General features: G+C 46.2%; 1 protein-coding gene across 3 annotated transcripts in view; it reads right to left on the bottom strand.

Annotated features, from left to right (window-relative positions):
- LOC145354069 (uncharacterized) overlaps positions 1-26,251 on the bottom strand; it is a 169,524-nt gene that overhangs the window by 11,461 nt on the left and 131,812 nt on the right. The window contains exon 1 of one of the 3 annotated variants that reach the window (XM_080205200.1): positions 6,264-6,879. The exons of 1 other annotated variant lie outside the window; for it this stretch is intronic. In XM_080205200.1, coding sequence (XP_080061326.1) covers positions 6,264-6,294 — 31 coding nt within the window. In that variant the 5' untranslated portion in view covers positions 6,295-6,879. Of the gene's footprint in view, positions 1-3,390; positions 3,490-6,263; positions 6,880-26,251 lie in introns of those variants that run through there. One more of the 3 variants, XM_080205199.1, reaches the window with a different exon arrangement.

Raw genomic sequence — 26,251 nt, 5'->3', positions numbered from 1 at the left:
TGACCTGCACCTGGACCATATCCCTCCACCCCCCTCTCATCTATGTACCTGTCCAAATTTTTCTTAAATGTTAAAAGCCCACATTCACCACTTCATCTGGCAGCTCATTCCACACTCCCACCACTCTCCATGTGAAGAAGCACCCCCCCCCCAATATTCCCTTTAAACTTCTCCCCCTTCACCCTTAACCCATGTCCTCTAGATTTTTCTCTCCGAGCCTCAGTGGAAAAAGCCTGCTTGCATTCACTCTATCTGTACCCTTCATAATTTTATACATCCATAATTTTTTACAAATCTCCCCTCATTCTTCTACACTCCAGGGAATAAAGTCCTAACCTATTCAACCTTTCTCTGTAACTCAGTTTCTCAAGTCCTGGAAACATCCTCGTAAACCTTCTCTGCTCTCTTTCAACCTTATTAATATTCTTCCTGTAATTAGGTGACCAAAACTGCAAACAATACTCTAAATTCAGCCTCACCAATGTCTTATACAACCTCACCATAACATTCCAATTCTTATACTCAATACTTTGATTTATAAAGGCCAATGTACCAAAAGCACTCTTTATGACCCCATCTAACTGTGACGCCACTTTGAGAGAATTATGTATCTGTATTCCCAGATCCCTCTGTTCTTCTACACTTTTCAGTGGCCTACCATTTACCTTTACGTTAAATGTGATTCTGCATTTTGGACAGCACTTACTGACCAATGCCAAGTGTGCTTACAGTTACTCTAGCAACCAGTTTCAGGTGATCAGTTGGCCTGATAATGGCCTGACTTTCTGCTCGCCAGAAGCTACAGATATTCCCTGTTGTGTTTCTCTGCAGCCACAAGGGATGTGACCAGGCATTGCATCCTTTCTTGCATGAAACAACTAATTGAACAACAGTTTCCTGGGTGCATTCTCCACAGTAACACCTCCACCAATGACAAGAGGATTCAAGTAAAGGGGTCTTACTGCAGCTGTATAACAAGCCCAGAGTACTGTGTGCAGTTTTGGTCTCCTTATCCAAGGAAGGATATGCTTGCCACAGAGGCAGTGTGACAGAAGTTCACCAGACTGGTTCTTGGAATGGAAGGATTGTCCGACGCAGAAAGATTAATTAAGATGGGGCCTTTATATTCTGGAATTTGGATGAATTAGACATGGTCTCATTCAAACATATAAAATTCTACAAGGATGTGACAGGGTAGATGTGGATCGGATATTTCTCCAGGCTGGGGGGAGAGGGGAAAGATCGAGTACCAGGGGCTACAGTGGTTAGCACTATTGCCTCACAGCACCAGGGACCCAGATTCGATTCCCGGCTTGGGTCACTGTTTGCGTGGAGTTTGCATGTTGTTCTTGTGTCTGCTTGGGTTTCCTTCCACGGTCCAAAGATGCGTAGGTTAGATGAATTGGCCATGCTAAATTGTCCCTTACTGTCCAAACTGCCATCCCTCCTCACCCATTTCCAATCAGTTCTCCTCATAAAAATCAGATAGTGAGAGTTAGAGCAGCAGCCAATCCAAAAGTGCCTCAGGATTATATTTTCTCCTAGTGTGGTCGCTGCGATAATGTAGGAAGTGAGGAGCCAGTGTGCTCATAGCAACCTCCCATGTGATAATAATCCAGATCATCTGTTTTATTAGTGGTGTTGGTTCAGGGCTAAATATTGATCCCAAGATAATGAAGAGAACTCCACCACAACCCCGGTCCTCCCCACATCATCATCCCTCACCCCGCCCACCACTTTTCTTCCAAATAGCGACCCTGCAATATTTTACACCCAAGAGGGCAGACAAAGCCTCAGTCTCATCCTGAAAGACAGAACATCTAACCTTCTCTCAGAACTGACCCTCTGACAGTGCGGCACTCCCTCAGCATTGACCCCCTGACAGTGCGGCACTCCCTCAGCATTGACCCCCTGACAGTGCGGCACTCCCTCAGCACTGACCCTCGGACAGTGCGGCACTCCCTCAGCACTGACCCTCGGACAGTGCGGCACTCCCTCAGCACTGACCCTCGGACAGTGCGGCACTCCCTCAGCACTGACCCTCGGACAGTGCGGCACTCCCTCAGCACTGACCCTCGGACAGTGCGGCACTCCCTCAGCACTGACCCTCGGACAGTGCGGCACTCCCTCAGCACTGACCCTCGGACAGTGCGGCACTCCCTCAGCACTGACCCTCGGACAGTGCGGCACTCCCTCAGCACTGACCCTCGGACAGTGCGGCACTCCCTCAGCACTGACCCTCGGACAGTGCGGCACTCCCTCAGCACTGACCCTCGGACAGTGCGGCACTCCCTCAGCACTGACCCTCGGACAGTGCGGCACTCCCTCAGCACTGACCCTCGGACAGTGCGGCACTCCCTCAGCACTGACCCTCGGACAGTGCGGCACTCCCTCAGCACTGACCCTCGGACAGTGCGGCACTCCCTCAGCACTGACCCTCGGACAGTGCGGCACTCCCTCAGCACTGACCCTCGGACAGTGCGGCACTCCCTCAGCACTGACCCTCGGACAGTGCGGCACTCCCTCAGCACTGACCCCCTGACAGTGCGGCACTCCCTCAGCACTGACCCCCTGACAGTGCGGCACTCCCTCAGCACTGACCCTCGGACAGTGCGGCACTCCCTCAGCACTGACCCTCTGACAGTGCGGCACTCCCTCAGCACTGACCCCCTGACAGTGCGGCACTCCCTCAGCATTGACCCCCTGACAGTGCGGCACTCCCTCAGCACTGACCCTCGGACAGTGCGGCACTCCCTCAGCACTGACCCTCGGACAGTGCGGCACTCCCTCAGCACTGACCCTCGGACAGTGCGGCACTCCCTCAGCACTGACCCCCTGACAGTGCGGCACTCCCTCAGCACTGACCCTCGGACAGTGCGGCACTCCCTCAGCACTGACCCTCGGACAGTGCGGCACTCCCTCAGCACTGACCCTCGGACAGTGCGGCACTCCCTCAGCACTGACCCCCGGACAGTGCGGCACTCCCTCAGCACTGACCCCCGGACAGTGCGGCACTCCCTCAGCACTGACCCCCGGACAGTGCGGCACTCCCTCAGCACTGACCCTCGGACAGTGCGGCACTCCCTCAGCACTGACCCTCGGACAGTGCGGCACTCCCTCAGCACTGACCCTCGGACAGTGCGGCACTCCCTCAGCACTGACCCTCGGACAGTGCGGCACTCCCTCAGCACTGACCCTCGGACAGTGCGGCACTCCCTCAGCACTGACCCTCGGACAGTGCGGCACTCCCCCAGCACTGACCCTCGGACAGTGCGGCACTCCCTCAGCACTGACCCTCTGACAGTGCGGCACTCCCTCAGCACTGACCCTCTGACAGTGTGGAGCATCAGTACCACCACCACCCCCCCCAGCAACACATAGCTATCTCACCCATAGTGAACTCCCTGGTGGAGCTGAGGACAGGGTCCAGTTGGGAAGAACATTCCTGTTCAGTCGCCACCAGCAGACACCTTCTCATCAGCTCCATGAACTTGGTCCACAGCCTCTTGTCACAGTCCATGCAGCCTTCAGCCGGCCGGAGCCCGAGGGCGAGCAGGAACAAGGCTGTGAAAGGCAGGGACATCTTGACTCTGAGTGCCAGGAGTGGCTGCCGCGGCTCAGCCTCTCTCCCTGTCCCTGTGTCCCAGGCAGAGAGTGGCAGCGAGCCCGCACTCTGCCGCAACAATCATCCCCAGGGCAATGCCTGCACACTCTCACCGTCACAATCTACAGCAACATCCCCCCGACACAGACCCCCTCCCGGCAGAGTCCCCCTCCCACAGAGACCCTCCCGGCAGAGAACCCCCTCCCCCGACAGAGACCCTCCCGACAGAGACCCCCCCCGACAGAGACCCACCTTCCCGACACAGACCCCCGGCAGAGACGCCCCCCCCTCCCGACATAGATCCCCTCCCACAGAAATCCCCCCCTCCCCCCCCGACAGAGACCCCTTCCCACAGAGACCCGCCCCAGGCAGAGACCCCCTCCCACAGAGACCCTCTCCCGACAGAGACTCCTTCCCACAGAGACTCCCCTCCCCGACGGAGACCCACCTTCCCGACACAGACCCCCGGCAGAGATCCCCCCTCCCGACAGAGATCTCCTCCCACAGAGACCCCCACCCCGCCAGGAAGAGAACCCCCCGAAAGACTCACCCCTCGACACAGACTCCCCAGCAGAGACCCGCTCCCCCCCCGGCACAAACCCCCTCCAGACAGAGAACCCCAGCACTCTCCACATAGACAAGGACCCCCACTCCAGCACCCATCATCACACAGACCAAGACCCCCACCCCCATTTCTCAGTGACATCTCCCCTTATCCCACCAACAATCTCCAGCTCAATGCTCCACTCCGGCCATGACAACACCTCAATGTGATTGGCCAATCTCTCCCAAAGACACACCCCTACCCATCGGACAGCCAATCAGAGTGAGCAAGATGCAAGAAGCCCAGGTCAGAGAGGCTGAGTGGGAGGAATGGAAATTCATCTGAGTGAGTGAGGACTGACTGAGTCAGTGAGTGCAGGAGGCTCTCATGAGAAGGAACTGGAAGATGAGTGAGTGGAGGAGGGAAAGAGAGGAGAGAGAGGGAAAGTGGGAGATGGAGCAAAAGAGAAAAGAAGGGGAGAGAGAAAATGGTGGAGAAAGAAAGGGAGGGGAGAGAGAGAGGTTAAGGAGAAAGGGAAAACAGGAGAAGGAAAAGAAGTTGGAAAGAGGAAAGTGATTGAGAGAGGTTTTAAAGAGAGCTGGGGAGAAAGAGAATGGGGGAGAGCAAAAGGGAAAGAAGGATGGTGAAGACTCTCCAGGGACCATATCCCTCTGTTCCCATCCTCTTCATGTATTTGTTAAGACGCCCCTTAAAAGTCACCATCATATCTGTTTTCACTACTAGCAGCGAGTTCCAGGCAGCCACCGCCTTTTGTGTAAAAAACTTGTCTCATATATCTCCTTTAAACCTTGGCCCTCGCACCTTAAACCTGTGCCCCCTAGTAATTGACTCTTCCACCATGGGAAAAAGCTTCTGACTATCCACTCTGTCCATGCCCCTCATAATCTTGTAGGCTTCTATCAGGTTGCCCCTCAACCTTCATCGTCCCAGTGAGAACAAACCAAGTTTCTCCAACCTATCCTTGTAGCCAATGCCCCCCATACCAGGCAACATCCTGGCAAACTTCTTCTGTACTCTCTCCAAAGCCTCTAAGTCCTTCTGGTAGTGTGGCAACCAGAATTGAACACTATATTCCAAGTGCGGCCTAACTAAGTTCTATAAAGCTGCAAGACGATTGGCCAATTTTTAAACTCAATGCCACGGCCGATGAAGGCAAGCATACCGTATGCCTTCTTGACTGCCTTCTCCACCTGCATTGCAACTTTCAGTGACCTGTGTAATGCAAATTGCTTTGTCTATCAATACTCTTAAGGGTTCTGCCGTTTACTATATATTTCCCATCTGTATTAGACCTTCCAAAATGCATTACCTCACATTTGTCTGGATTAAACTCCATCTGCCATCTGTCCGCCCAAGTCTCTAACCGATGTATAGCCTGCAGTATTGTCTGACCATGCTTTTCCAAATGCGCAAATCCTATCCCTAAAAATCCTCTCCAGTCGCTTCCCATTTGAATCAAGATGGTGCCAAAGCATGGAAACTTCTTGCAAGCTGTGTCCAATGTACTTTCTAATTACATCTCCCTTACTCTCGTTCTATACTTCCAAAACTTTATTCTAACTCTTTAAACTCTCTAACAAATGTTTTAATTCAATCTCTTGCATTGAGTTGATCTTTCTCTACACCCTAACTATGACTGTAACACTACATTCTGCACCCTGTCCTTTCTTTCTCTATAAATGGTATGCTTTGTATAGCATACAAGAAGCAATACTTTTCACTGTATACTAATACATATGACAATAATAAATCAAATCAAATCAACCACTGATGTGAGGTTCACCAGACTATAATTAGATCCCATTAGGCCCTGGGGACTTATCCACCTTAATGTTCTTCAAGAGACCTAACACCACTTCTTTCTTGATCTCAAAATGTCCTAGCATATTAGCATGCACCGCACTAACCTCACTATCAAGCTTATAGCTCGAGGGGCACTACACTACATCAAGCACAGTCACGCTCACACACATAGACAAACTAAGGGGCAATTCAGCGTGACCAATGGCTAACCCTAACTACTTGTATTAACAGAATTCATTTTGCTTCTGTCAATACGTGACAATGAAAATAGTTGCAGCATTCAGAAAGCACCTTCAGAACTGATACAAAAGCTGAGCAACATCACGGGTTGGCACAGTGGTTAGCACTGCTGCCTCACAGTGCCAGGGTCCCGGCTTCAATTCGCGGCTCGGATCACTCTGTGCGGAGTCTGCACGTTCTCCCTGTGTCTGCATGGGTTTCCGCCGGGTGCTCTGGTTTCCTCCCACAGTCTGAAAGGCCTGCTGATTAGGTGCATTGGCCGTGTTAAGTTGCCCCTCAGTGTATCCTAACAGGCCCAGAGTGTGGTGACTAGTGGATTTTCACAATAACTTCATTGCAGTGTTAATGTAAGCTTACTTGTGACTAATAAACTTCTTAAAAAAATCTTTGTTGCTATTTGTCTACATTGGCTTCACACTCCCCGCAGCCCTTCTCCCCGTTTCACACTCATTTTCACTGGAGTCTGATCTGTGCGTATTCTGTGACCTCGCTCCTGTGCACAGTCCCATCACCGCGGGACAGCTTCGAGAGATTAATGTTGGCGTAGAGAAGCTGATTGGGATTTTCATGTCCAGTATCTCCTCCCAATGAATCTTCCGAGAGATCCCAGGGAATGGGTGTCTCCTCCTCTCTATTTGTGTCTCTGGTTGTGTTCTGGGAGTCAGTAAACAGCATGTTCTGTTTATCCTACAGAGAAATGGAAATGGAAGACATGATCACATCAATCCCTGGTGCTGATAGGGTTAAATTATAATGTAGCTTCATGAGTGTCAGTAAGGGATCAATGCATCTGTTGTTTTCTCCCCATTTCTCTCCTTCTGTCCCTCACTCTCTGTCTCTCTTCCTCATGCTCTCTTTGTCCATCTCTCTCTCTCCATATCTTTGTCTTTCTCTCTCTCTGTTTCTCTCTCTCCCTGATGCCCTCTCGCTCTAAGCCTCTCACTCTCTCTTCCTCTTTCTCTCTGTCTCTCCCTCTCGCATAGAATCAAAGAATCCCTGCAGTGCAGAAGGACATTAAGAAGTCTCACAACACCAGGTTAAAGTCCAACAGGTTTATTTGGCAGCACTAGCTTTTGGAGTTTCAAACTCCTTCATCAGGTGAGTCAGACTTGTGTTCACAAACAAGGCACATAAAGACACAAACTCAAGATAATGGTTGAAATGCGAGTCTTTACAGGTAATCAAGTCTTAAAGGTACAGACAGTGTGAGTGGAGAGAGGATTAAGCACAGGTTAAAGAGATGTGTACTGTCTCCAGCCGGGACAGTTAGTGAGATTTTGCAAGCCTAGCCAAGTCGTGGAGGTTACAGATAGTGTGACATGAACCCAAGATCCCGGTTGAAGCCGTCCTCGCGTGTGCAGAACTTGGCTATCAATTTCTGCTCAGCAATTCTTCGTTGCTGTGTGTTGTGAAGGCCGCCTTGGAGAATGCTTACCTGAAGATCAGAGGTTGAATGCCTGTGACTGCTGAAGTGTTCCCTGATTGGAAGGGAACACTCCTGCTTGGTGCTTGTTGAGTGGTGTTCATTCATTCGTTGTCGTAGCGTCTGCATGGTCTCCCCAGTGTACCATGCCTCGGGACATCCTTTCCTGTAGGGTATCAGGTAGACAACGTTGGCCGAGTTGCAACAGTATGTACCGTGTACCTGGTGGATGGTGTTCTCATGTGAGATGATGGCATCCATGTTGATGATCCAGCATGTCTCGCAGAGGTTGCTGTGGCAGGGTTGTGTGGTGTCGTGGTCACTGTTCTCCTGAAGGCTGGGTAGTTTGCTGTAGACAATGGTCTGTTGAGGTTGTGCAGCTGTTCGAAGGCAAGAAGTGGGGGTACGGGGATGGCCTTGGTGAGATGTTCGTCTTCATCAATGATATGTTGAAGGCTCTGGAGAAGATGTCGTAGCTCTTCCACTCCAGGGAAGTACTGGACGACAAAGGGTACTCTGTCCACCATGTCCTGTGTTTATCTTCTGAGGAGGTTGGTACGGTTTTTCGCTGTGGCACATCGGAACTGTCGATCGATGAGTCGAGCGTCATAGCCTGTTCTCATGAGGACGTCTTTCAGCGACTGGGGGTGTCTGTTGCGATCTTTCTCATCTGAGCAGATCCTGTGTATACGGAGGGGATGGCTTCTTTAATGTGTTTAGGGTGGAAACTGGAGAAGTGGAGCATTGTGAGGTTATCTGTGGGCTTGCGGTACAGTGAGGTACTGAGGTGACTGTCCTTGATGGAGATGCGTGTGTCCAAGAATGCAACCGATTCCGGAGAATAGTCCATGGTGAGTCTGATGGTGTGGTGAACTTCTTGATGTCATCATATAGTTGTTTCAGTGATTGTTCACCATGATTCCAAAGGAAGAAAATGTCATCAATGTATCTAGTGTCTTGCATCAGTCGAAGGTCCTGTGTGGTGAAGAAGTCTTGTTTGAGCCTGTGCATGAAGATATTGGCACATTGAGGTGCGAATTTGGTCCCCACGGCTGTTCCATGTGTCTGGATGAAAGCTTGTGGGATTACTATCAAATAAATTGGTCGGGCTTCAACCTGGTGTTGTGAGACTTACTGTGCTTACCCCAGTCCAATGCTGGCATCTCTACATCATGACTACCATCAACAACACAAACTGCCGGATCCAAGTGGAGAGGATCTCCAAGAAGATTGCGCATATCGACATAGACATCAAGTTTTTACAAAGATGCAAGAAAGCAGACAAGATACCGAAAGGACTACACATCACGAACCCACTCAGGTCAACCTATAACACAAACTTTGCTGAGAGATTTTGCCGTCGCACCTCTCTCACACTCTTCAACCACCTCATACACCAGTTCTACAGAAAACGCCGCATCCTGGAAACCAAGATAGAATACATACTCTCAACTTGTGCTTGGGATGCAGACCAGCTGCAAATCTCTGCCAAGCAGATGAAACAAAGAAACTACACCATCTACATGCACACCAAGAACAGGAAACTTGAGAAACTCGGCATCACCACCAGCAACAACCAAGCCTACCCCAGTAGCACAGTAGGAAACAGCACCACCACAGGGAAGTCCACTGTCAACTTGCTGGACTACACATTTCAACCAGGTGAAATCGAAGTTCTCAGCCAAGGGCTCAATCTCTGCCCCACCACCAAAATGGACCCCATCAGTCTCGCAGTGGACACAGAGGAATTCATCAGGCGAATGAGGCTGCGGGAGTTCTTCCACAACCCCCAAGAGGCCAATAGCGAATACAATGAGACAGCCAGTGAACCAGAACAGCCGACAGATAGATCCACAGTGTAGTAACTGAAGAGGAAAGAGTCCAATTGGACTCCTCTGGAAGACCACTGCTCTCGACTGGACATGTATGCCCAAGCCATCAGGAGGTGCGTCAACACCAGATTCATCAGCCCTGAACATCACCCAAGCATAACTCAATGCCATCCATGCTCTCAAGACCAACCGCAACATTGTCATCAAACCAGCAGACAAAGGAGGGGCCATTGTCATCCTGAACAGAATGGATTACTGCAAAGAAGTGTACCGACAACTAAACAATGAGGAACACTACAGACAGCTACCCACAGATCTAACCAAAGAACATACCCGTCAACTCAACACTCTGATCAAGATCTTTGATCCGGACCTTCAGAGCACCCTCCGTGTTCTCATCCCATGTACTCCCTGTGTTGGAGATCTCTACTAGATATATCTAGATATATCTCTCTATATCTATCTTATCCATGTAACTGTCTAAATGCTTTTTAAAAGACAAAATTGTACCTGCCTCTACTACCACCTGTGGCAGCTTGTTCCAGACACTCACCACCCTCTGTTTGAAAAAATTGCCCTCTGGACACTTTTGTATCTCTTCCCTCCCTCCTTAAACCTAAGCCTTCTAGTTTTAGACTCCCCTACCTTTGGGAAAAGTTATTGACAATCTAGCTGGTCTATGCCCCTCATTATTTTAAAGACCTCTATAAGATCACCCCTCAGCCTTCTACGCTCCAGAGAAAAAAGTCCCAGTCTATCCAACCTCTCCTTATAACTCAAACCATCAAGTCCCGGTAGCATCCTAGTAAATCTTTTTTTCACTCTTTCTGGTTTGATAATATCCTTTCCATAATAGGGTGACGAGAATTGCACACAGTAGCCTTACCAATATCTTGTACAACTTCAACAAGACATCCCAACTCCCGTATTCAATGTTCTGACCAATGAAACCAAGCATGCTGAATGCCTTCTTCACCACTCTGTCCACCTGTGACTCCACTTTCAAGGAGCTATGAACGCGTACCCCTAGATCTCTTTGTTCTGTAACTCTCCCCAACGCCCTACCATTAACTGAGTAAATCCTGCCCTGGTTCAATCTACCAAAATGCATCGTCTCGCATTTGTCTAAATTAAGCTTCAGGGTTGCCAATAGTGGAGATTGGAAACCCAATAACTAATCTTTTATTCACTCGTTAAAAGTTCATCAGCAGTTTCTGTGACTCTGTTCAGTCGTTGTTCTCCACATTTCTAAATAAAGAATAAGCATTCGGATCCATCAAGCCAAGTTTTAACCTGGGATCTGACTTGTCCAGTCGTAACATCAACTGAGATTATAACACTAACATTGAAGCAGTAACATCTCTCTCCTCTATTTCAAGTTCCAGATCCTGTCACTGTACAATTTGAAATTGATCTCTGAGAATTATCAAAAGAAAGGAACATTTTTTAAATTCTTTCATGGGATGTGAACTTTGTTGACTGGGCCAACATTTACTGTTCATCCCCAACAGCACTTCAGAGTCAACCACATTGTTGTGTGGGTCTGGAGTCACGCTTAGGCCAGATCGGATAGGTACAACAGATTTCCTTCCCTAAAGGGCATTATTGAACCAGATGGGTTTTTATGACAATGGTTTTATTGTCATCAGTAGATTCTTAATTCCAGATCTACATTGAATTCAAATTTTGCCATCTGCCTTGGTGGCATTCGAACCCAGGTTCCCAGAGCATTGCCCTGGGCCCTTGGATTACTAGCCCAGCGACAATACCACTGCACCACCTACCCCCACAAGATGCCAAATTAGTGACTTTTGGAACAAATAGATTATGTTTTAAAAATGCAACGGTCTCCAGAAGTTTGTATCGGTTTCAAATCCAAAGTAATAATTCTGCTGCGGCAACGGATTCCAGCAAAAGACTCAAAAACCCGGAATCCGCTATTTTTTTCCTGGCATCACTGAATCTTGATTTGGCTGAAAGACATCCTCCTACAATATACCATGTTATTGTGTCTATGTGTGTGAGAGGGAATGTGTGTGTGTGAGAGAGAGTGTGTGAGAGAGAGTGTGTGTGTGAGAGAAAGTGTGTGTGAGAGAGAGTGTGTGTGAGAGAGTGTGTGTGTGAGAGAGAGTGTGAGAGACAGTGTGTGGGAGAGTGTGTGTTAGAGAGTGTGTGTGTGAGAGAGAGAGTGTGTGTGAGAGAGTGTGTGTGAGAGAGAGTGTGTGTGTGAGAGAGAGTGTGTGTGTGAGAGAGAGTGTGTGTGTGAGAGAGAGAGTGTGTGTGAGAGTGTGACAGACAGTGTGTGGGAGAGTGTGTGTTAGAGAGTGTGTGTGCGAGAGAGAGAGTGTGTGAGAGAGTGTGTGCGTGTTTGTGTGCGACTGTGTGTGTGACAGTGTGTATGTGAGAGAGAATGTGCATGTGTGTGTGTTTGAGAGTGTACGTGAGAGGAAGTGTATATGTGTGAGAGAGAGAGAGCATGTGTATGTGTGTGTTTGAGAGAGTGTATGTGTGACAGGAAGTGTCTGTGCGTGTGAGAGAGTGTGTGTGTGTTTCAGAGAGTATGTGTGAGAAAGTGTGTGTGTGTTTGAAGAGAATGTGTGTGAGAGAGAGTGTGTGTGTGAGAGGGAGTGTATGAGAGAGAGTATGTGCGCGTGAATGAGTTTGTGTGTGTGAGAGAGTTTGTGACAATGTGTGTATTAGTAAGAGGTATTGATGGAAGGGATGAACCTGTTTCTTTGTGTGAAGTTAATTTAAGAAGTTTTGTAAATGATCTTGTTACAGTGGGAATTATTTTTAAACTACTTATTGTGAGGAGCAGGTTTCATCTCAGATAATGATTAGGCTTGTGGGGACGTAATGTGGTGATAACTGTGTTGCAACAGGAAGTTAGTCATGATGATCTTAATAAACCTTTGAAAACTACTGTGGATGAAAATGAGGCACTCATTGCAGATAGCAAGAAACTGAAGGAAATCCTTTCTGACAGAAAATCAACTTTCGCATATGAAAGAGGAGTTTGCAAATGAAAAGAGAACTGATGGGAACTATTGAGAAGCAGTCAGGGAAAGTGGAACACTCGGCTGAGGACTTGAACTGCCTAAAGGATAAAACTTAAAAAAGCAAACTTGTCGATGGTTGAGCTTCAGTTAAGACTTGTGAACTTCAAGCATTGCAAGTATTTATGAAATATTGTGGAAAATGCCTTGAACAAGAAAAAGCGATTCTGAAAAAGTCAGAATAACTGGCTGAATGCAGATTTAAAAAGCAAAACTAACAAACGGTTGGAACCTTATTGTGAGAAGAACAACGAGGGTTGGAATTCTCCGGTTGTTCATGCTGGTGGGATTCTCCTGTCCCGCTAGCAATGCATGCCCACTGGTGGATTTCCCGCCGGCATGGGGTGACGTCAGTGGAAATTCCCACTGGCACAGGCGCAACCAGAGAATCCCACTGCTAGCAAACAACACAGCATCTCCCACTGGCAGGAAATATGCAGCTGGGGAGGCCAGAGAATTCGGCCCAAGAGTTTTGAACTTCAAAGCGAAATGGAGAAATGAAAGAGAAGGTGGCTGGTATGGAGTGACACATTTCGAAAACTGTTTGCGTGAATAAAAACTCATTGTTGAGTGCTGACTGAGTAAGAACATAAGAACATAAGAAATAGGAACAGGAGTAGGCCATCTAGCCCTTCGAGCCTGCCCCGCCATTCAATAAGATCATGGCTGATCTGAAGTGGCTCAGTTCCACTTTCCCGCTTTCTCCCCATAACCCTTAATTCCATTGCCTACCAAAAACCTACCTACCCGTGTCTTAAATATATTTAGCGAGGTAGCCTCCAGCACTTCAATGGGCAGAGAATTCCAGAGATTCACCACCCTTTGAGTGAAGAAGTTCCTCCTCAACTCCGTTCTAAACTGCTCCCCCCTTATCTTGAGGCTGTGCCCTCTAGTCCTGCTGTCCTTTCTGAGCGGGAAGAATCTCTCTACCTCTACCCTATCCATCCCCTTCATTATCTTATATGTCTCTATAAGATCCCCCCTCATCCTTCTAAACTCCGACGAGTACAGACCCAGTCTATTCAGCCTCTCTTCATAGTCCAACCCCCTCATCTCCGGTATCAGCCTAGTGAACCTCCTCTGCACTCCCTCCAAGGCCAAAATATCCTTGCGCAAGTGCGGCGACCAAAACTGCACACAGTACTCCAGCTGCGGCCTCACCAGTGCCTTGTACAGTTGTAGCAAGACCTCCCTGCTTTTATATTCTATCCCCCTCGCTATAAAGGCCAGCATCCCATTCGCCTTCTTGATCACCTGCTGCACCTGCAGACTGGGTTTTTGCAACTCATGCACAAGGACCCCCAGGTCCCTCTGCACCGTAGCATGCTGCAGCTTTTCGCCCTTTAAATAGTAATCCCTCCTACTATTATTCCTGCCAAAGTGGATAACGTCACACTTGCTAACATTGTACTCCATCTGCCAGGTCATCGCTCACTCGCTCAGCCTATCTAGATCCCTCTGCAGACTTTCCACACTCTCCGCACAATTTGCTTTTCCACTTATCTTCGTGTCATCAGCAAATTTCGACATCCTACACTCAGCCCCCTCCTCCAGATCATCTATATAAATGGTAAAGTAGATTAGATCAAAGAGCTGATCCAAGTGACATTGCAGATGTGTGCAGAAATGTTGAAGGATTAGAATGCAAGGCAGCATGGGTGGCACAGCGGTTAGCACTACTGCCTCACAGCGTCAGGGACTTGGATTCGATTCCTGGTTTGGGTCACTGTCTGTGCAGAGTCTGCACATTCTCCCTGTGTGGGTTTCCTCTGGGTACTCCCGTTTCCTCCCACGGTTCAAACATCGTGCTGGATAGGTGAATTGGCTGTGCTAAATTCTCCTTCAGTGTACCCGAACAGGTGCCAGAGTGTGGAGACTAGGGGATTTTTCACAGTAACTTCATTGCAGTGTTAATGTAAGCCTACTTGTGACTAATAAATAAACTTTAAGTCAGTAATGGGCAACAAGCAGAAAATTAGAAATTATGAATTATTAATCAGAAGCACTGAAATTGCAGAGGGATCACTCTAAGTGACTATCCAGACACTCTGATTTTAAAGTACTTGTCAATGCTGCTACACATGATATTCTGGTTGCAAGATAGGCAAAGAAACAGTTTGCCAAAGACCATTCAAAATCTACTGCAAACTGGACTAGGATAGTTCAGAACTTGTGCAGAAATGTTGAAGGATTAGAAAGCAGGGCGGCATGGTGACACAGTGGTTAGCACAGCTGCCTCACAGCTTCAGGGACCCGGCTTTTGTTTCCCGGCTCGGGTCACTGTTTGTGTGGAGTTTACACTTTCTCCCCATGTCTGCATGGGTTTCCTTCGGGTGCTCTGTTTCCTCCCACAGTCGAAAGATGTATGGGTTAGGTGAATTGGCCATGCTAAATTGCCCCTGAGTGTCAGGGGGAACTAGCTAGTGTAAATACATGGGGTTATGGGGATATGGTTGGTGCAGACTTGATGGGCCAAGTGGCCTCCTTCTGTAGTGCAGATTTCTATGATTGTAAATTGCCCCTTAGGGTCCCGGGATGCATAGATTGGAGAGGTTAGTGGGAAAATATGTGCGATTACAAGGATAGGGCCTGGGTGGGATTGTTATCAGTGCAGACTTGATGGGCTGAATGGCCTCCTTCTGCACTGTAGGGATTTTATGATTTCTATGAACAAGTTCAGAAAGGAAGTGATTGACCAGCTCAAACTGAATTGGAAATGGGACTGTGAGAAACAACCAGAGCACAAAAAGTTCTAACAAGCAGAGCAAGAACACAATACTATTCTGAGTGAACATAAGAAGCATCTTAACAACACTCCTGAAACAACTGAAAGAGATAGTGACAAGAGAAGAAAATCGATGGTAACACAGTAAAATGATATTTCGACTGTGTTAAATTGAAATGCGAATTTACCACGCAAACTTGTAAAGTGAACTGCGCCGGCAAGTGACGAAAGGGATATCATGCTATATATTTAAATGAAACATTATTTTCTGCGTTAAAAACTGGAATCCAAATAAACGGAAGACCTGAGTTATGATTGTTACCATGTAGATGTTGTTAAAGTTACTGGCTTTGTGTTAAAAGACGATGATTTTATAATATGACATGTGTGAACTAAGAAAATTTTATTTATATGTAATAAGTCATGTGGTTAGAAATTTACCATGTTTGTGTGAAGAAATTTTCATGATAATGAAGATTTCTTTCTTTAAAAGTGGGAGGTGTGAGGAAAACAAAGTTTTAAGACAGTTATATTTACACACAGTCAAAGCATTAGAAATAAGACATAGTTTTAGGGGGGTTTAGTTTAATGATTAGTTTAATGTTTCTCTGAGTAAAAGGGGCCTATGGTTAGCTCCATGCTAGACAATGTGTGTTTATATTTGTGGGAGTTAGTTAAATTCTAACTGTGTTTGTATTGTGATAGAGAAAGCTACAGCATAAATAATAAATAAAAAATAAATAAAGCAACTAGAGGCCCTGTTAAGGGAAGAAGTTTTTCTTTGTGCTTTAGTTGCAGCTGGAAGCAACAGAAATTGGTGATCAGAAAGTAGAGAGGGAACATCTCTCTCAGCTTAGCAAGAAGAAAAGTCATACAATGTAGTAAAGTTTAAGAAAGCCAGCAATTTAAAGCACAGCAACTTAAGGAAACTAGAGAGTTTAAGAGATGTTTCCAGGGAGCCTGAAGTTTAAGGAACAAAGAGGAACTGGGAGCAGAACAGGTTGCTGTCCATTTCAATTCACATAACTGCAAAGGGGCTGATTAGTGAGAAGTCAGAAAGATATCTGAAGTGGTTCTAAGCTTGTGTGATATTTTACTACAGTTTATAACTTGAAATAATTGTGGAGAGATCAGCGGCTTGATGTCTGAATTCGTGCTTGTAAAAGGCAGTCGAGACTAAGAAATCCTCAAAGGAGTGGATTCACTGGTTGGAGTGGAGTGGAAGATCTGTTCAAAAAGAGTCCTTTGGAAGACATGAAGTGGATTGAGGAATGCAACCTGCTAATGGAAAGCCTTATTAAGAGAGAATGTGTTTTTGGGAGTGGAGTTCTCAGATGACAATCATCTGGGGGGATTCTGACGATAAAGCCACAGACACTTGACCAAAGCCAACTTGTGAGTTTTTAAAAAAGACATTGTGTACTAATGAGACCACTATAGCTTCAAATGTATTGTCATCAACACTAAGCTTAGAACCTGTGTGTGTTTGTTAAGCTAAGAGAGGAGTAAAGGAGTATTGTGTTATAATCTAACTTTTCATGTTTAATAAATAAACCTATTTTCTTGTTGTTAAAATTAAGTGGCAGTCCCATGACTCTGTTCCTCCATCTTTAAGGAAAATAAGAAAAGGTCACAATTTTTTGACCAGAGTTCCATCTGGGATCTTCACGTGCAATTACAACATCAACTGGGATCATGACAACACACATGCAAACTTTGATACAAAACCATGCAATGTGAGGGGTTAAGAACATAAGAACGGTTTAGAACGGAGTTGAGGAGGAACTTCTTCACTCAAAGGGTGGTGAATCTCTGGAATTCTCTGCCCGTTGAAGTGGTGGAGGCTGCCTCGCTAAATATTTTTAAGACGCGGGTTGATGGGTTTTTGATAAGAGAGGGGATTAAGGGTTATGGGGAGAGGGCGGGAAAGTGGAACTGGGCCACGATAGATCAGCCATGATCTTATTGAATGGCGGGGCAGGCTCAAAGGGCTAGATGGCCTACTCCTGCTCCTATTTCTTATGTTCTTATGTAACATAAGAAATAGGAGCAGGAGTAGGCCATCTAGCCCCTCGAGCCTGCCCCGCCATTCAATAAGATCATAAAAAAGGTCTAATGATTCCATGACCCTATTCAAAATCCCAGGTTAAATGTTAGCATAAAATGCAGATTATCTGGTGCACACCACATTGATGGTGATGGGATCTTGCTGTGTTTTAGAGAGACTTATACTGCTAATGCCAAAGGAAGGATATCCTTACTTAACGTGCAGAGTTTGTACGAGAATCTGCTCTGATGAAACAGATGGATATCTCATTCTGCAGGTGAGATTTTGTCTGTGGTGTTGATGGGATCGTGGTCAGAACAGAAATTTAGATCAGAGTGATGGCATGCTGTCTAAAAGCAGTTCTGATCTTTTGAGAGCTGTCGAACAAGAGGTGAGGTCTTATTCACTCCTTTCTCTTTCAGAGCTTGAGAATGAGAAGTTGGTGAAATATCTGGAGTGGACAATGATTGGGAAATCTTATTTCTCCAAGGTAATATCACTGTGTGATATGCTAGAGGGCAAAGAGACCAATGTCTGAAATCCTAGTCCTGCTCTGTATTTTGTTAGGATTCCAGATCAGAAAACCCAAGATGTATTATAAAGTCAGTCTAGACCCCAAATATTTGCCTTTGTGGCAGTAATGTGAAGACAGGATGTTTCATTCCTCGTGCAATTCCACTGACAAACCAGGGAGCTTTTATCAAAACAAATTTTATTCAACTACACAGTTTAAACTGTAACACATGAATTAGCTTATCATTTAACAATTGAACAATAATAAAACAAGTCAAGATGTAATTCATAACTGCTGATTTCTCACTATGAATTTCAATTCAAGCAATATTCCTTTTAAAGAATCCATCTTTAAAATTAGTTAGCAAAACACAGACATATTTTCTTGTCTCAGGTTAACAGTTCAAGAGATTCCAGAAAAACTGGTACAGAAAAGATTTACCAGGATGTTGCCTGGTATGGAGGGCATTAGCTATGAGGAGAGGTCGGAGAAACTTGGTTTGTTCTGACTTGAGCGACAGAGGTTGAGGGGAGACCTGATAGAAGCCTACAAGATTATGAGGGACATGGACAGAGTGGATAGTCAGAAGCTTTTTCCCAGGGTGGATGAGTCAATTACTAGGGGGCAATGGTTTAAGGTGCAAGGGACAAGGTTTAAACGAGATGTGTGAGGCAGATTTTTTGTACAGAGAGTAGTGGGTGCCTGGAACTCATTGCCGGGGGAAGTAGTGGAAGTGGATACAATAGTGACTTTTAAAGGGTGCCTTCACAAATACATGAGTTGGATGTGAATAGAGGGATATGGTCCTCTGAAGGGAAGGGAGTTTTAGTTCAGTTGAGCAGCATGGTCGGTGCAGACTTGAAAGGTCGAAGGGCTTGTTTCTGTGCTGTAATTTTCTTTGTTCTTTGACAGAGAGAGAGAGAGAGAGAGAGACAGAGAGAGAGCAATGTCATGCTTTTTTCAGAACTAGACAATCGCTGCTTGTTATAAAAGGGAAGCAAAACTGCAAGCTTAGCTCTGCCCATTAACAACATGATTCAGTCCCTGTCAATCAACCTAATCAAAATATTACGCTAGGGGAAACCTACGAGGCATTAGCCCTTCATCTACTTATCCTGTTCTCCCAGCTACTAATTTAGAAGATTTCTTAGACAAATTGGCGCCCTGCAAAACACACCTGAATTTTAAACATACCCCTTACAAAATCTGAATATATGCCTTTAGAGGCACAGTATCATCACAGTTCGAAGACACTGTCACAGCTAGACACATGTCTCAAAGATTGGAACAATGAATAATTCTCCTGCATTCACCTGTAATTGGCCATTCCCTCACATAAGGAGAGGCTCAGTTTGAGGGCGCTGCCCTCCATGTCAAACACATCCTTTCACTGTCCATTAAGTAAGAACAGGAGGAGGCTCATTCAGCCACCAGGTGCCTGTTGCAAGGAAGAACAGGAAGTCATTCAGCTTCCTCAAGCCTATCACACGGGAACATGAGGATGCTCAGTCTTAAGACAGGGTCTTGGTGAGTGCTCATGGGAAGGAGATGATAACTGTCATTGAGGCAGTTGCAATGCCCTAACTATGTGGTGGGCTGTGCGTTTTAAACAAACAGGAAAAGACTTGTGGGGCTATTTCCCCCCCAAAAAAATTGTAAGTGCTGAATTTGTGGGAAAACTGGTGTAAATTTGCAATTGTATTTTCAATGGGAGTTCAGACTTGAATCTCGCACATTCTGTGCACTGCACAGGTCATAATCATGAATCTCATTAAAAGCTCATGGAGGGCAGGGCCTATTCATGCCAGAGTCTGACAGTTCCAGGCCTCTGTGCATGTACAGTAACCCCGAACAGTCAGATTGCACTTAGCTAGCCAGCTCGATTGTTGGCCAGCCTGAGACCTCCACACTGTTGTCCCTACATGAACCCCACGGCCCGATCGTGGCCCGCACAAGTATTCCTGGGGCCAGCCCAAACCTGCCCCCGTCACGGAGCACCGCAATCTCCAGCCCCAACCAACAATGCCCCCCCGCCCCCCACCATGTCAATCCCCCCCTCTTGAATCCTGCGAAATGGCTGACACATGCATCTCCCAATTCAATGCATATTGCGATGGGAGAATTCAGCCCATGGTTTGCACATGTAAATTCAAATTAATAACAAGAAGTTTTATTGAAAGACATGTTCTCTGCCTGCACAGGATACAAACTTAAACTACAAGTAGGAGTTGCTGAAACACCCAATGACATCACCATCAAATCATGTGACCTGCTCTTAAAGCAATCATGAAACTATTTAAATATGCAACAGCAGGAAAGGGGACCCAGAGGGCAGGAGCACAGGAACAAGCAGATATTCTTTCTTCCACCTTCTTCTGTCGAGAAAAAGATACAGAAGTCTGAGGTCACATGCCAACCGACTCAAGAACAGCTTCTTCCCTGCTGTCGTCAGATTTTTAAATAGACCTATCTTTCATTAAGTTGATCTTTGTCTTCACGCCAGCTATGACTGTAACGGTACATTCTGCATTATTTCCTTTCCTTCTCAATGAATGGTATGCTTTGTCTGTATCGTGTGCAAGAAACAATACTTTTCACTGTATGCAAATACATATAACAATAATAAATTAAACCAAATCAAAAATAGATGCAGTTAATTAATTCTGAGAGACAGCAGTTCTAAGGAGACTGGGTGAGATGGTGAGAGATCATAGGGACAGAGCGTATTCAAAGAGATACTGAAAACCAATGTAGTTTTCCACTCACCTGATGAAGGAACAGCATTCCGAAAGCTTGTGGCGTTTACTATCAAATAAATCTGTTGGACTTTAACCTGGTGTTGTGAGACTTCTTACTCTCTCTGATAGCAGGATGTGATGAGTGGTTTGCCATAAGGATCAGTGGTGAAGCCTCAAACATTTACAATTCATATAATTGAATTGCACGATGGAACAAAAGACATGGCTGCTAAGTTTGCTGATGACACAAGGATGGATAGGAAACTAAGTTGTGAAGAGGGCATAAGGAGCCTTCAGAGGGATAAGCAAATGGGGAAAAAATGATACAGCAAATGGAGTATGATGTGGGAAATGTGTGGTTGCTCATTTTGGCAGCAAAAATAAAACAAAAGCATATTTTCCAAATGGCAAGAGATTGCAGAGCTGTGAGATTCTTTGGCATCTGGGTACCCTAGTGCATGAATCACAGACATTAGAATCCAGGTACCACAAGTAATTAGGAAAGCTAATAGAATGTGATTGTTTAAAGTTTATTTATTGGTGTCACAAGTAGGCTTACATTAACACTGCAACAAAGTGAAAATCCCTTAGTTGCTCTGGCGCCTATTCGGGTACACTGAGGGAGAGTTTAGCATGGTCAATGCACCTAACCAGCACGTCTTTCAGACTGTGGGACGAAACCGGAGTGAGGAAACCCACGCAGACACTGGGGAGAATGTGCAGACTTGGCAGACAGTGACCTAAGCCAGAATTGGACCCTGACACCGTGAGATGGCAGTGCTAACCACTGTGCTACCATGCCACAAGGGGAACTGGATATAAAAGGAAGTTATGCTTCAGTTGTACAAGACACTGCTGAGGCTGAAGTGGATTATTATTTAAGGAAAGATGTATTATTTAAGGAAATAACGTATTATTTAAGGAAAGATGTAAATGCATTAGAAGCAGTTCAGAGAATTTTCACATGAGTAATAAAAGGATTGGGCTAAGTTCATAGAAGCATAGAAATCCTACAAGGCAGAAAGAGGCCATTAAGTCTGCACCGAACACAATCCCACCCAGGCCCTACCCCCATATCCTTACATATTTACCCGCTAATCCCTCTAAACTACACATCTCAGGACATGAGGGGGCAATTTTTTTTAGCACAGCCAATCAACCTAGCCCACACTTCTTTGGACTGTAGGAGGAAACTGGAGCATCCAGAAGAAACCCACACAGATACAAGGAGAATGTGCAAATTCCACACAGACAGTGACCCAAGCCAGGAATCAAACCCAGGTCCCTGGAGCTGTGAAGCAGCAGTGCTAACTACTGTGCTACTGTGCCACCCAAATGATGTTTCATTGGTGATTTTCCAATCCACTGTATGGAAGTAGAGTAGCACTCCTCAGTACTGTCCCTCTGACAGTGCAGCATTCCCTCAATACTGACTCTCTGACAATGTGGCAATCCCTCAGTACTGACCCTATGACAACGCAGCACTCCCTCAGCACTGATCCTCTGACAGCGCAGCACTCCCTCAGCACTGACTCTGACAGTGCAGCACTCCCTCAGCACTGGCCCTCTGACTGTGTGGCACTCCCTCAGCACTGACCCTCTGACAGTGCGGCACTCCCTCAGTACTGACCCTCTGACAGTGCAAACACTCCCTCAGTACTGACCCTCCGACAGTGTGGCACTCCCTCAGTACTGACCTTCTGACAGTGCGGCACTCCCTCAGCACTGACCCTCTGACAGTGCGGCACTCCCTTAGCATTGACCCTCTGGCAGTGTGGCACTCCCTCAGTACTTACTGAGAGGAGATGGGAAGAATTCTCTTCACACACTGGGATTTAGATTGGAAGAGGAAACATTTGCAAGGTTACGAGGGAGAAAAGGGAGATTGAGACCAATAGTCCGGTTCCGTTATAGACTGAGCCACCATGGGCTGAATGGCCTCCTGTGGTTCTATATTGTCCAGTGACACAATAAACAAGGTTCCTTTTCAACAACACGCTACCCCTTAATCATTAATAGAAGAGGAACTGGTGCTTTTCATCAGCCTTTAGTGTGGGCACCTGCTCAGTTTCAGCTAAACACAATGAGACCTTCTGTGAAGGTCATGAACCCAACACAGAGGCACCTCCGCCACACACAGAGCAAAGGCTGGAAACACTTTGTCCGTGTGTTTCACAGTGTTTCACAGGGTCAGCACTGAACTTGGGGACAAGTCAGTCTCCAATGCTGCATCAGAATCAACAATACAACAATATGGGGATTGGATCACTAAGAATCCCTTAGATAATGAGGATCCAAACAGATGCCTTAAACAATGACGATCCAAAGAGATTCCTTAGACAATCCAGATCCAAAGAGATTCCTTAGACAATCTGGATCCAAAGAGATTCCTTAGACAATTCCGATCCAAGAAGATTCTTTAGACAATGAGGATTCAAAGAGATTCCTCAGTAAAATAACGCCATAATTAAATTGATTCAGACCAGCCAATCAGCTATATTCAAGAGCAATCAGAGGAGTGAGGCTAATCAGTGAGTCGTGATGGTTATGATGGAGGAAGTTCTGGGGGCTCCTAATCCATTGTCTTGCCTTGTAAGTCAGTGCAGAATGTATCTCCATTGGTGCGTCTTGTAGACATTATGTTGGGTGGAGACTGGCTTCATTAAACAGTGTCCTGAGGACCATGAGTAAATGTGGAAAGAACTTGTCCACTCCTGTGTCCAGGATTCTCTTCATCCATTGTGTAACCTTGGGGAGTTCCTTGTGTGTCCTGTAGATGGTCCACACTGATGGCACTCCCTCAGTACTGACCCTCTGATAGTGCGGCTCTCCATCAATACTGATTCTCGACACTGTGGCACTCCCTCAGTACTGAACCTCTGACAGTGATGGCACTCCCTCAGTCCTGACCCTCTGACAGTGCACTCCCTCAGTACTGATCCTCTGACAGTGCAGCACTCCCTCAGCACTGGCCCTCTGACAGTGCTGCACTCCCTCGGTAATGAATCTCTTACAGTGAGGCACTCCCTCAGCACTGACCCTCTGACTGTGCGGTACTCCCTCAGCACTGACCCTCTGACTGTGCGGTACTCCCTCAGTACTGACCCTCTGACAGTGCAGCACTCCCTCAGTACTAAACCTCTGACAATGCCGCAATCCCTCAGTACTGATCCTCTGACAGTGCAGCACTCCCTCTGTACTGATCCACTGACAGTGCGGCACTTCCTCAGTGCTGAGCCTTCCTCTGAACTGAATTTAGAACATAGAACATTACAGCGCAGAACAGGCCCTTCGGCCCACGATGTTGCGCCGACCAATTAAAAAGCAATGACCTTCTAACCTAAACCAATCCCTTTCCATCAATAAACCTATCCACGGATCTCTTAAACGCCCCCAAACTAGGCGCATTTACAACTGCAGCAGGCAGGGCATTCCAATCCCTCACCACCCTCTGGGTAAAGAACCTACCTCTGACATCCGTCCTATAACTACCACCCCTTAATTTAAAGCTATGCCCCCTCGTGCTAGCTTTCTCCATCCGAGGAAAAAGGCTATCACTGTCCACCCTATCTAAACCTCTAATCATCTTATATGTTTCAATAAGGTCCCCCCTTAGCCGCCTTCTTTCTAACGAATTTGGGGATTGTTTATCTGGATTTTGGTTCCTGGATTCTCTGCACTGTGATCTAGACAACCTAATTGATAGACTCATCTGTGAAAGAGAGGGTTTTGTCTATATGGAGCCATGGCAGAAACTCAATGTTCACAAATGAATGCCGCACTGTTGGAGATAACAACAGCAGATGGAACATCACAGATTCATGATGAAAAGGTCAACAATTTTCTTACATTAATAAACAGTGTTCCTGATTGGTTACTCAGTTCCTCATATTCACTTTTCCACCTTCCTCCTTTTTCATTCATTCCCCACTTCTTCATTTCGACTCACAGTGATACACCAACTCTTTCTAATTAAACACACAGAGAGAGCAGCACAGGAAGAGGACATTCAGCCCAAGCAGAGTGGGTCTGCAGTTACTCCCCAGGCGAGCAGTCGGACAGGTCCTGGGTAAGTAACAGAATGATTAGGATTCACTTCCGCAACCAACATTGTCCTTTGTTGATGTTGTGACTTTATAAAGACAGATTCCAATGATTGACACCTTTGAAAGATTTCTACTGATTATTGGGATCTGGGTGTGTCATACAGAACATCTTTCTAGTTCATGGGGTGAGGGAAGTGCAGAGACATGAGACAGGATGTCCTGAGATGGTGAAAAGCGCTATAGAAATTGCTTTTCTTTCTTAAATCATTATGTCTTTCTGCAGTGCACCTATCATCCCACATAGAATCCAATTAGTCTGATTTGATTTGATTTATTATTGTCCCGTGTATTCGTATACAGTGAAAAGTATTGTTTCTTGTGCACTATACAGACAAAACATACCGTTCATAGAGAAGGAAACGAGAGTGCAGAATAGTGTTACAGTCATAGCTAGGGTGTAGAGAAAGATCAACTTAATACAAGGTAAGTCCATTCAAAAGTCTGACAGCAGCAGGGAAGAAGCTGTTCTTGAGTTGGTTTGTACGTGACCTCAGACTTTTGTATTTTTTCCTGAAGGAAGAAGGTGGAGAAGAGAATATGTGGAGTGCACGAGGTCCTTAATTATGCTGGTTGCTTTGCCGAGGCAGCAGGAAGTGTAGACAGAGTCAATGGATGGGAGGCTTGTTTTCGTGATGCTTGGGCTGCATTCACAACCTTTTGTTATTCCTTGCAGTCTTGGGCAGAGCAGGAGCCCATACCAAGCTCTGATACAACTAGAAAGAATGCTTTCTATAGTGCATCTGTAAAAGTTGGTGAGAGTAGTAGCTGACATACCAAATTTCCTTAGTGTTCTGAGAAAGTAGAGGCATTGTTGAGATTTCTTAACTGTAGTGTTATCATGGAGGGACCAGGACAGGCTGTTGGTGATCTGGACACTTAAAAACTTAAAGCCCTCGACCCTTTCTACTTCATCTCCGTTGATGTAGACAGGGGCATGTTCTCCTTTACGCTTCCTGAAGTCGATGACAACCTCATTTTGTTGACATTGAGGGAGAGATTATTGTTGCTGCACTAGTTCATCAGATTCTCTATCTCATTCCTGTACTCTGTCTCATCATTGTTTGAGATCCAACCCACTATGGTGGTGTCGTCAGCAAAGTTGAAAACTGAATTGGAGGAGAATTTGGCCACACAGTCATAGGTGTATAAGGAGTATAGTACGAGGCTGAGAACACAGCTTTATGGGGCTTTGGTGTTGAGGATGATTGTGGAGGAGGTGTTGTTGCCCATCCTTACTAATTGTGTTAGGAAATTCAGGATCCAGTCGCAGAGGGCAGTGCCGAGGCTCAGGTCACAGAGTTTGGACTTGAGTTTCATGGGAATAATAGTGTTGAAGGCTAAGCTGTAGTCAATAAATAGGAATCTGACAGAGGAGTCCTTGTTATCTAGGTGTTCCAGGGTTGAGTGCAGAGCCAAGGAAATGGTGTCTGCTGTGGACTTATTGCGGAGATAGGCAAACTGTAGTGGATTCAGGCATCCGGGAGGTTGGAATTATTTCATGCCATGATGAGCCTTTCGAAGCACTTCATAATGATGGATGTTAGAGCCACTGGCCAATAATCATTAAGACACAATGCTTGGTTTTTCTTTGGTACCGG

This window comes from Carcharhinus amblyrhynchos, chromosome 16 (genome assembly GCF_965287045.1).
Source record: "Carcharhinus amblyrhynchos chromosome 16, sCarAmb.v2.hapA, whole genome shotgun sequence".
Lineage (NCBI taxonomy): Eukaryota > Metazoa > Chordata > Chondrichthyes > Carcharhiniformes > Carcharhinidae > Carcharhinus > Carcharhinus amblyrhynchos.
The sequence above is the reverse complement of the archived record's forward strand: the minus strand, read 5'-3'. Positions and strand labels throughout refer to the sequence as shown.